Source organism: Phasianus colchicus, chromosome 2 (genome assembly GCF_987193195.1).
Source record: "Phasianus colchicus chromosome 2, bPhaCol1.hap1.1, whole genome shotgun sequence".
Lineage (NCBI taxonomy): Eukaryota > Metazoa > Chordata > Aves > Galliformes > Phasianidae > Phasianus > Phasianus colchicus.
In genome coordinates, this window is record NC_143437.1 from 108,897,868 (window position 1) to 108,909,496 (window position 11,629).

The 11,629-nt window shown below is 46.6% G+C and overlaps 1 protein-coding gene across 11 annotated transcripts in view; it reads right to left on the reverse strand.

The window, feature by feature from the left end:
• The window catches only part of LOC116236346 (opsin-5-like), a 22,085-nt gene continuing 10,456 nt past the window's right edge, over window positions 1-11,629 (reverse strand). For 6 of the 11 annotated variants that reach the window (XM_090136641.1, XM_090136642.1, XM_090136643.1 and 3 more), the window contains 3 exons: window positions 4,073-4,366; window positions 3,200-3,531; window positions 1-2,460 (listed from right to left, as the gene is read on the reverse strand). In XM_090136641.1, coding sequence (XP_089992767.1) covers window positions 2,113-2,460; window positions 3,200-3,531; window positions 4,073-4,253 — 861 coding nt within the window. In that variant the 5' untranslated portion in view covers window positions 4,254-4,366 and the 3' untranslated portion in view covers window positions 1-2,112. Of the gene's footprint in view, window positions 2,461-3,199; window positions 3,532-4,072; window positions 4,367-6,235; window positions 7,600-9,618; window positions 11,495-11,629 lie in introns of those variants that run through there. The other 5 variants (XM_031604948.2, XR_016464584.1, XR_016464587.1 and 2 more) reach the window with 5 other exon arrangements.

The window sequence follows — 11,629 nt, forward strand, 5'->3', positions numbered from 1 at the left end:
CAATGCAGCCCAGAACACAGTTGGCCTTCCAGGCTGCAAGCACACACTGCTTGTGTCCAGCTTCTCATCCACCAGGACCCCCAGTCCCCTGCAGAGCTGCTCTCAGAGGGTTCTTATCCGAGTCTGTATAAACACCTGGGATTGCCTCAACCCCAGTGCAGCACCCTACACTTGGCCTTATTGAGCCTCATTAGGTTCACATGGGCCGCTTCTCCAGCCTGTCCAGGTCCTTCTGGATGGCTTCCCTTCCCTCCAGCATCTCAGCTTGGTGTCATCTGCAAATTTGCTGAGGGTGCACTCAAATACACTGTCTATCATTGATGAAGATGTTGAAGAGCACCGGTTCCAAGACTGACCCCTGAGGGACACCAGTTGTGAAGTTCATTTCAGTGACCATTCTCACTTAATGCTGTACCTTTGTCCAGTATTGTTCTTGCTATAGCTGTTTATTTAACAGCTAGGCTTTCCTTATGTAAATCGATCCTCAACTCTCACTATTTTTGCCTCCCCTCTAGAAGGAACTGAAAATCCTTTGTTATAATGACACTATTTTTATTCTTTTCTTCCTATTTAGGGTTTCTCTGCTCACTGGTAATATGAGCCATCTACCTATGTTTGCAGTATAGATTCCTTGCTTTTAAACTCTAATTATCTTCAAAATCTTGTTCCTTTTGAGTTCAGTAAATTAAATTCCCACCAACTTCAATTGGAATCCTTAAGTGCTTGAAGGAGGGCTCTTTAAAGCTCTAGATTAGGACTTGTTAACGTATATCAATTCTCTCTTGTCGTATTAAGGTTGAAAAATAAAATCATGAGTCTAGGGAAGGAATGGTTCTTGCCCAGCATGCACTATTTGTACTAGGCCCTTTAAGGAGAGAAAATATTCAGGTGAACTGACTTTCCTTCAAGCTAGGGATCAGTTCCCTGCCTAATTAGGGATTTCTTATGGGATGGCAAGCTAAGATGGAACATGCTTTTCCCATATGTTCTCTGCTGCTGGAACAGCACAGCTATGAAAGAGCTGCTTGCTAACAGGCTAACATGGAGTTGTCAGCCCCATTGGTAGTGGTAAATGGCTGCCAACTGTGCCAAATCAGACAGGCACTCTGCAAATATACTGAAATGTCTTTGCTGGTGCTCCCTCCAGCCAGTGAGGAACTCAGCATCTCAGTGCACCTGCAGGATTACTGTCTGCCAGGCAGGTAATCCTGGCCCCATCTTTTGGCATGCCATTCCCAGCCATCTCCTCCAGGAAACAAATGTTCATGCAGCTTTATGTTAGAAGAGATATCAGCCAGCAACAACCTAAGTGCACAATTCCCTTTGCCAAGAGGGTCCTTCAGATCTCATCCTGCTGTCTGTGATATACAGAAGGCTCCTGCATTCCCACCTAGCCTCTTCAGACCAAGGCTGCTTGACTCCTTTTTATGCTTTGTGATTTGAGGAACAGCACCTCTAAGGGTGTAGTTTGTTGATCTCTTTCAGATATGTAGATAAAAACCACTTCATCACCTTTTCCTGGCAATGGGTATTTCTCGCTGCCTGTATGTCTTTCTGTCTGTAAAGCCAGGCTGGATGGGACTTTGGGCAGCCTGGTCTGTGGGATGTATCCCTGCCCATGGCAAGGGGTTGGAACTGGATGGGCTTCAAGGTCCCTTCCATCCCAAACCACTCTGTGATTCAGGAAAGCTGCTTTCTCAGATGTACTTATTTGGTAGTGCTTTATGTTCAGGCTGCTCTTCACTCTGATGGCTGTTACTGACTGAGCCGAGGGTCCCCAGATAGGTTGCATTAAAAAGTTAGAAGCAGGAAAAAAAAAAATAATAATAATTATAGCTGTTTCCCTGAATGTTTGTGCGACCAAAGGTGATGATGGTCTTGTTTAGTACAGAAATCTATTTCCTCTACGGTGGAAATTCTTGAAAAAAATAGCGTTGTTGTTGCTGTTGTGCATTTTAAAAACAGTAATTGGGAGCAGTTTAAAAATATATACTTACAACTTAGTATTCAACATAAGATATTCAGTGACAACTCCGCATGCTGCATTCCTGCTTATCTGGACCCACGAGTGAGTCAGAATCTTGACGTATGCTCTGCAAGCATTGCTGCATGTCAGCGCGTTGCAGCTCCCTGGCTCTCCACCTTTGCATTGGAGGAGAGACGTACGTTATCTCTCCCACTCCACATCATCGAGACGGAATTGTCCGCGGAGTTATCGGTGCTGAAGAAATGAACTCGCCACCCCCAGCAGCACTGCAGCTGTTTGATTTCCTGACGGAAAGTTTTGCTGAAGATGTAGTAAATAAAAGGGTTATAGGCGGTTGAAGACTTGGCAAACAGACACGGCAGCAGCGTGACGATGGGCTGCAGGGAATCGCTGGAGTTAAATACGGACCAGAAGCTGGCTGCTGCGTACGGCGTCCACGCGCTCAGGAAACCAACAGAGATGAGCACGGCCATCTGAAAGGGAAACGTGGCTTCAGTCCTCTGCCTGCAATGAATGGGCATGGGCTCAAGTGAAATACCTGAAGCAGTGAGCTTGCTACTTGTGCAATAAGTGATCCTGGGCAGTGCACGCATTGCTGCTCCACCTAGCACACACACACCGCGATTCTTACGAAGGAGCTGTTCTCATCCCACTCCTGACTCTGACTGCAATACGCCGTGGGAGAAACAGCCCAGCCAGAAAGCATGGCTTATCAATGGGGTGGCCTCCAGAAAGCTTGAGTCTAAGCTCTTCTGCAGGAAATGTCACATAGTGCTTATGTGAAAAATAACATTATCTTTAAAAAAACACCTGTTTCTATAGGGATGTCTCTATCACTCTCATATGGAACAGCCTCTCAGTCCATTTAAAACGCTTAGGCAGGACAGGACCTCCACTCCAACTACCATGTGAATGGATTCATCAGTTACTCCAGCATGACTGGAAATCTCTCATATCCAAAAAAAATCACAGGTGTATCTGACTACAAACAGCTTGCACGGTACCTGTGGCCTATAATCCTCCTGAAATGACAGCTTCCAGGAGCCCCCTGAGGGGGTCAGAGTATGGGTGGGACTGTAACCACATCTCCATCTTTCACCAATGCTAGACAAATGCAACAAAGGGTCAAATGAGCAGACCACACACGAGCAGGAGCAGTTCCCTGCAAGCTCCTGGCTACTGCAGACCCTTCCCCTCACTGGGATAACTCACCAATGTCAGCTTCTTCTCCAGTTTAGCTGCGTGAGGAATCCTGTTGATATTCTGGATTTCTTGGTATGCTTTATGAACCTTCCAGGCAATTCCCAAGTAACAGGCAACGATGGTCAGAGCAGGCAGGACTGTGCACAGGAGGAACATGCTCAGGATGAATGAAAAGCCATTGGAAGAGCTGTGGAACTTGCTCCAGGCTATTGTGCAAGAGATGCCAAATGGCTCGGGGCCGTAGTAGCCCCAGCCAACCAAGGGCAGAATGGCCCAGAGCAAGGAGTAGAGCCAGATGAAAGTAATCAGGATGTGAACAGTATTCTTAGAGATTTTGTTACCTGCAAGAAAGAAGACAGCAAATCTATGTGGATCTCACCTCAGCCACACAGTTTTTGCAACAAGTGCTTCAGCATAAGGATGGTGGCTGCAAATATGCTGGGGGTATCCGTGGGTTGGGTGAGCCATGAGTGCAGCCCTCAGTGCCAGCCTAAAGCTTGTTAAGTCACGCGGCTTTACAGGATCAAGTGAACTGCAATCCCAGACCAGGAACACCAGCACACAACTCAAGCTTCAGTACCTCTGCTTGCAGAGAAATGAGAAGATAAGACAGTCAGGTGCAACAAATATTTGGGATCTCCATTCCCAACAACTAAGTTGTTTCATCGATATTACTGAGAAGTGAAAAGCCTCACTGCTTAATAAGGAATTCAGCCAGATCCCTCTAGTTGAGGGATAGTAGGAATGGTAGAGGTTTGGTATTGCAGTTAAAGTTGAGACAGTTACTGACCTGACACTGCACCCCATGTTCAGCAGAGCCCCTCTCTGAACATAATGTCCCAAATGCATCATTATGAGGTTCCCAGAGACGCAATGACTTACTGTTAGATTTAGATGAATTGGTAACGAGGAATCGAATCACAGCCATGGCACACAGCGTCATCATGCTGCAGACACCAAAAAGGAAACCCATCAGGGCATAGTACACGCAGGACGCGTCTCCTCCCAGCCAGGCGTGGTTCCACGCAGATGCAATGGCCAGCGGATACATGCTGATTGCCATCCCAATATCTGCTACTGCCAAGTTGACTGTAAGCAGCTCCGGTGACTTCAGGAGGGAAGAGCGTTTCACTGCTGTAGCAAGGACAGCAGAATTTCCAAGGATTGTCAGGATGGCTGAAAGAGAGGAATTGGCACAGACAATAATACGACAGACTTAGCACGCCTATGAGATGCAACTACACAAAGGATGTGATAAATGCCTGGGGCTGAAGGGTAGAAGAAGATAGATGTCAGTCAGGCAGTGGTTCTGCTAAGGACTTGTTAGAGCAAAGAGGAGAAATTTTGTCATATGAATAGCAGGCTGTACCTTGCCCTTTCACCAGACATCCACATTACTCCTCTTCCTGTTCCATGCACTACATTCTACTTATTCACCCCTGGATCCAATCTCATGTAAGTAGCCCACACCTGTTCTCTTAGAGTACCTTGCACAACATAACATCAAGTAGAATGGACCCATCCACCTCCATTGTTCTCTGGTAATATCCCTGCTTACTTCCTATGAGAAGAAATTGTTTTGCCAGAGGCAAACTGGAGAGCAGAGCCTGCTTTGCAAAAGGACCTGTTGGACATACATTATTCAGCGATGCCACAGGGCTTTAAAGTGTTCGTGACAACAGTGTCAAAAGAACATGCAGCTAAACAACTCATTTTCTCTTCTCTTACAAGTGAACACTGCACTGGAGCAATGTTTTGATCAAAGGCTTTCCTTAGAAGGTGTCCTCTGAAGTCAGAAGTGAAAGAAGGATACAGGAAAAGTGAGGGTGATGAGACACTGGCACAGGTTGCCCAGTGAGGCTGTGGATGCCCCATCCCTGGAAGCCCTCAAGGCCAGGCTGGATGGGGCTGTGAGCAACCTGGACTAGAGGGAGGTGTCCCTGCCTATAGCAGGGGGTTGGAACTGGGTGATCTTAAAGGTCTCCTCCAACCCAAACCATTCTATGATCCTATGATGAAAAGATTCTGTCGTGTTCTCTCATGGCAGTGGAAACAGGAAGGCTGCATTTGCTCACATACAACCCATTCATCAAGTGCTCACAGGCAAACAAATCAGGGGGCATGCAGCAAAACTGAACTACATGCACTGGCATAAATGCACACATGGGCACAGACTTCAAGGGAAAGATTTCAACGGGATGTGTGTTGGTGAAGCTCTGGACAATACAGTGCTATGTCAGGCTCTGGTAGCTCACTGCTCAGTACGTGGGATGTTCCCAAGCTGCACAGAGGACTCTGATACAGAGATACAAGAGATACAGAGATACAGAGATACAAGCGATGCCTGAGAGCCAGGGTGCCTCAAAACCCTATAGGAGCACTGTGAGATGGTAGCAGAGGGGCACAAAAGCAATATCACAACAGCAGCAGCAGGAGCCAAAGGACTTCCCTTCTTGCTACCCCATCCCATTATTTGAGCTCTGCACTTGCTTCTCTGTGAGAAAGCAGCTGACATTTCGGCTTGGGTTCTGTTTTACTTTTTCACTGTTGTGCAGATACTGATTTTTCTCAGGATGAATTCTATTCTCTGCTGTCAGCACGACTGAGGGGACAGCACGGTGAGAGCAGTGCATGGAGAGGTGTGAGATACAAAGTCCTAATGTCAGTGCTGCTGCCAAAATCCTCCCTTTTGACACATAAAAATATATGCTGGTCTTTCAGCGACTGCGTGCAGTCCAGCTCCTCTGCAAATAAACAGCTGTACACAAACAAACCACCTGCTCTGAGCAACGCAGCTGCTCTTCACCCATAGGGAAACCCTCCCAGGGTCACACCATGCTGCCCTCCCTGCTCAGCCCTGCAGGACAGGCTGCCCCCCCCCCTCAGTGTGCAGGGCTGGGATCCCATATAGGAGGCAAACAGCTTACTTTCAATACTTGTGATGCCACAGAGGCAAACCTGTGCTGGCAAGTCATGAAAGCAAAGGATGGGGCAGCCCCGTTCTGCTCAGGCTTCAAGCAAACAGGCTGCGCAAGCAGAACTCACCTACGATCAGAAGAAAGACCCCAGCTCCATAGTCCACTACCGGGTGCAGTTTGGAAACGTACTGCTCCTCCATCATCCCGTGTGGAAGCAGGTGAAGGTTTTAAATCGAAAGTGAAGTGGCTGTGGCGGCAAAGGGACTCTTCCTCGTGGTTCGCCTGCTGCAGATGTGAGGCAGGCAGCTGGGTGCTGCCGGGGCCAGGGGACCCTCTGCTTTCTCCTCTCTCCTCCTCTTGTGTGGCAGAGGAGAAGGCTGGGGTGAGAGGAAGGCTCACCCCCTGTGGACACAGCGAAAGCTCAGTGCAGCCACTGGCACTGCACGCCCGCCCGCCTGGCAGACATCTCCCCTCCCACCCCTCCTCTCCCACCGCTTGGCTTGTCAAGCAGCTTCACAACGCACATCCCCTCCAAGTGCAATTGCTGACCAAAAACAATTGTCATTCATCCATCAGCAGCCGTGGGTAATAAATCCAAGCTGAAGGATAGCGCAGGGAAAGGCGGAAAGGCAGATGAGGGGTTTTGCTTTCCAGTCTTACGGATGTGTAGGGGAAACATGAGGCTGGGATGGGGGGCCTCTGGAATTATGAGAGGAAAGCTGTTTGCTGCAGGGTTCTGAAGGCTCGTAGCTGCACCACTAAAGACAGGATGTGCAGAGTGCTTACAGGGCTGGTCTGGTATTAAATGTGGAGGTTGGCAGCCCTGCTTGTGGCGAGGGGGGGGTTGGAGATTTGTGATCCTTGAGGTCCCTTCCAACCCAGACCATTCTGTGGTACTGTGGTGGGCAAACCTGCAGGATGCTCTGTGCAGTGGGCACAGCTGCAGAGCAGCAGAACTGAGTGCTGCATCATTCCTCTTCTGCTGTTAGTGGGGAAGCAGCCAGAGCAAAACTTTCCATCCAAATTTACATTCTTCTTATAATACCTGAGCCTAAAGTTATTGTAATGCTCTCACCATCATTATAAACGCTGCTGAGTTTTGCTCCAGGCTCCAAATAAGGCCTGTCTATCAGTGTACAATGCAGCCTGGATTTTGGTGTGCTCAGTATACAGACCTGTACATGCAATGTCATTAACATGACTTTCAGTGGCAGCACACAGCCACTGCAGTAAAGAACTGATCTATTCTCAATTATTTAATTCCAGTTCATGGATGTGCTAAGCTGCATTAGCATCATGCTCTGCTTGGCCTATTTCACTCTGTCCAGACACATTGTAAGATCCTCAAGCAACCTGAAACTTCCAAAATCCTTGAGAACCTCAGGAACTCCAAAACTCCCAAGTTTCACCAGAAAACAAAACTGGCCATGCACGGAAATGCTGTTGCCCAGGTTTGCTGCATGTCTCTGTCCTTGTCTCCTTCCAAAGCTGTCTGGGATTCACACACAAGGGATCCCTGCCCTGAAAACTTTGGGGACTTGAATTGAGCAAGCAGGTGCACCCAACACATCCAAACATTGGGACTTTGTAGCTTTCACAGCCCTCTGAGTCCTCAATGCAGTCGAGAGCCACTGCCCTCTCAACTAAGATGGGAGGTTTAGGTTGGATATGAGGAGGAAGTTTTTCAGCCAGAGGGTGGTGAGGCACTGGAGCAGGTTGCCCAAGGAGGCTGTGGATGCCCCATCCCTGCAGGCATTCAAGGCCAGGCTAAATGTGGCTCTGGGCAGCCTGGGCTCCTGGTTGGCGACCTGCACACAGCAGGGGGTTGGAACTGGATGAGCACTGTGGGCCTTTGCAACCCAGGCTATGATTCTATGATTCAATGGAGAAAGCAATTCTGACCTCCATATTTAGAGACTCAAATACAAGAGTGTTTCATCTACCAGAGTTGCTTTCCTCTCCATTTGAAGCTGGATTGCTCTGCATCTAAACTGCAAGTTTGAAGGGAGAAGAAACAAACCTTACCTGACTCTCTGGTATGGTTCTGAAGGGAGTCCTCGCTCCAAAACCTTTGACTGTATTTTGCAGTGAACAGAATTACTGGATGTCTCCCCAGCACTGACTAGAGAAGTTAGGTACAAAATTCAGCACTAATTCCACAGCAACAGAAGGAAATCTTATTTTTGAAGGGAACTGAGCACTACTAAGATTTGGGTAGTTTTGTTGACCCATAGCAGTATTCTACCTCAACAGCTCTGCTGCCAGGACGTAGATGTAGGCGAGATGTAGTGGAGGAGAGAGGAGAGGGAATGCTTTTCCATCAAATGCTGCAGCCCAACAATTCACATCCTGCACCACTCTTCCGTGATAAACCACTTCTCCACTAGGGCTGGCTTTTATGGAGGCAGCTCAAGCACTTCTGAAAAAACCCCCAATATATCCCATTTTGGTCCATAGTCAGCAGAAGCACAATGGAATCTGAAAGCATTTATGGCATGCACAAGTGCAAGGAGGCGGGACAGTCCACCAGCTCTTCTCCAGAGCTCATGAAGCAAATGCAGTGATAGAAATTGCTGGCCTGAAAGATCTCATCAGAGAAAACATAAAGGTTGTGAGCTTCCTGTTGAAACTGAGCTGCAGTAAAGATGGAAAGGCAAAACGTATGGGGAAAGGAAAACACCGGTGGAACTTGGGCTCCTATCTGGGTGGAACTCCTCTCTAGGCAACTTTTCCTGTGGTTTCATTCAAAGTTTCATAGGGTTTTATAATGATAGCACCTAACTCAACACATCAAGCACCCATTCATTAGGGGCTCAGTGCTGGTGTTCTTCAAACACAGAATCATAGAATCATAGAATCATAGAATCATAGAATCATAGAATCATAGAATCATAGAATCATAGAATCACAAGGTTGGAAACTACCTGCAAGATCATCCAGTCCAACCGTCCTCCCATCACCACTGCTACCACCAGCACTAAAACAGATCTCGCAGCTCCTCATCCAGCCTCTTTATCACTGCCATGGACAGCAATTCCACCACCTCCCTGGGCAGCCATTGCAGTGCCTAACAGCAACAGGTAAGCAGCTGAATGTGGCTGTTTGCTGCAATGCTTCCTGAGCCTCGGGAGTATAAGAAAGTATTGGTTAAGACTAAGGCTAAGAAAGTATACACACTGATATAAAATGAAGTTCTTTTATCAGAAAAGCTAAAAAGAGAGACAGATATGATGTCTGAGAAATGTGCCTTGTAGTGTGAGCATTCTGTCAATTAACTCAGTGTAGTGCGCACAAAATTGTAACATCTGTAAATTAAACAATGCCAGACCACAGGGGAGGTGCTGGGATTTGTCTGTTCACCTTATTAAATCCACAGTTTTAGGTTTTAGGCTGGACAAACTAGCAAGGCCCAAAGCCATTCCAAGGAACAAGGCAGCTCAAACAGGCCCAGGATCATTCCCAATAAGCAGGAAGAACACCAGTTTCAAAGACAACCTGAATTTAATTCTGGGAACGCAGACAGATTGTGCCCCTTGGTTGTGTGTGGGTTCTGCTCTCATCCTGGGTGAAGCATTTAACTGAGAAATGGTGGAATCTCCAGGTACAGCCATCAGACGAGACGTTACTGTTTGTTTTAAAGGACGGTCAGTGCTCAAATGCTGCTTAGAATTCTGATGAAGAAAATTCTTGGGAATGTTTCCTTGCCTGTATGACAGGGTCAGCTCACCTAGCGTTCCTTTGTGACCCTTCCTGGTGAAAACAAAGGGGAGGGCTCAGCTCAGGGATCCCGGAACCGAGCCAGACCTCCTGCTTTCCCACTCGTTGCATGATCCATCCTCACAGCTGAAACAAAATATGAATTTTGTACAGGCAAGCAAAAAGAAACCAGAGGCAGAATTAGAACTTTTTGCTGAGAATTAATTACTCCCCGGAGGCCCCACTGGCTGCATCCTCTTCCAACTTCTGTGGACACCTTAGATTACACTGTGTGGATATTTCATGCTGGTTCAGATGGCATTTCATTTATTGTGAAACCCTGAACCTTGCATCACATGGGGTAGGGTTACATCAACAATTCAGTTATGAAATGGGTGAAAGAAAATCAATGATTAAAAACAGAAGAGTTGACTGATCCCAAACCCAGAGCATTATTCATGTGTCGTTCAACAATAGCAAGCTGTACACAGTGTATTATCTTTCTGCACTTCACATCGATCTGAATTATCTGTTTACAGCTGAAGCACAATTAAACATTACCATCTTGACAGGCCCAATTCTGGAGGCTCACATTTTAGAATTATTTGGTGAAACTTCCTCTCAATTTAAGAAAGTAGACTTTAAATTAGACAGATAGAAGAATAAAGTTTGAACAATTCCCAGATCTGAAATGGAAGGCACTGATTTCAGAAGCACTGTAAAAACAAGGCAAGGCAGCAAAACCACATGAGGTGAGAAGGGAAAGATGGTAATGAGAGATGAAAAGGTTAATTCAACATGCCAGCGTGAAGCATATTGTCGTTGTTTCTGTGCAAGGTGTGATAAGACAGACACTAATACACTGCAAGTGGGAAGGAAATGGCACCAAAGGTGCTAACATAAAATGAAAACTTCTGTCAGGAAGAGAAGCCTGAATAGCACTGCCTGTAGCGTGGAATTTGATGTAATGCAAACCTGCTTGGATTTAATATGCTGGGTATCTTCAGACCTCAGTTTAATAGTGGTGTGAACGGCCCTAAACCTCTAATTTTCAGAGTTTCAAATCCGTGTTCATGTCCTGTTACGCTGGGTATTGCACAAATAGTCATGAGGGGACTCTTGTCAGAAATCTTTCAACAATTCATTGAGAACAGTTTTCAGCAGTAAGCTCCTCTGAGGTGTATCCATCAATATTCCTTTGCATTTTGGCCCCATTTTTCATTTATTCGCAGTTGCTCTGTGCCATTGGACCGTGGAAAGAAGTTATACATTTTTCAGAACTGACTTTTGAGAACACCTGAAGACAGGAATTTTTCAGTCTTTGCCTCCTTATCATATGGTTAAGCACAATTTTGGTGCATTCTTTCTTCCTTTTAAAGACAGAACTAATTTCTCTCCACTTTGTGGGTAAGTTCTGAACCACGCATCCCTCCAAAAGGACAGCTGAAACTGGTCCTTCTTTTCTTTCTTCCTTATTTTTGATATTTGGAACAGCATCTGGAGAACTGACACAGGACAGAACAGGATCTGGTGCTGATGTCCACAAACGGAGATGTCTGGCACAGCATCACATGGAAGGGCAAACACTAGAGGACTCTTATCAACATAGGTATGAGGACAACAAAATCCACCCAGTGCTTCCCCTTGTAGAGTCCGTTTATTGCATTCTGCTCTTGTGCTGTCTGCTGCACTGAAGGAGAGAAAAGAGGGATTTGTTTTGAGGGGAGCCAGTTGTATTTATTTAAAGGCAGTCAAAGGAAAGGTTGCCACATGGGGAAACAAGAGATCAAAGTAATTTTGACTACCTGCAGGAAATGAGTTAAAG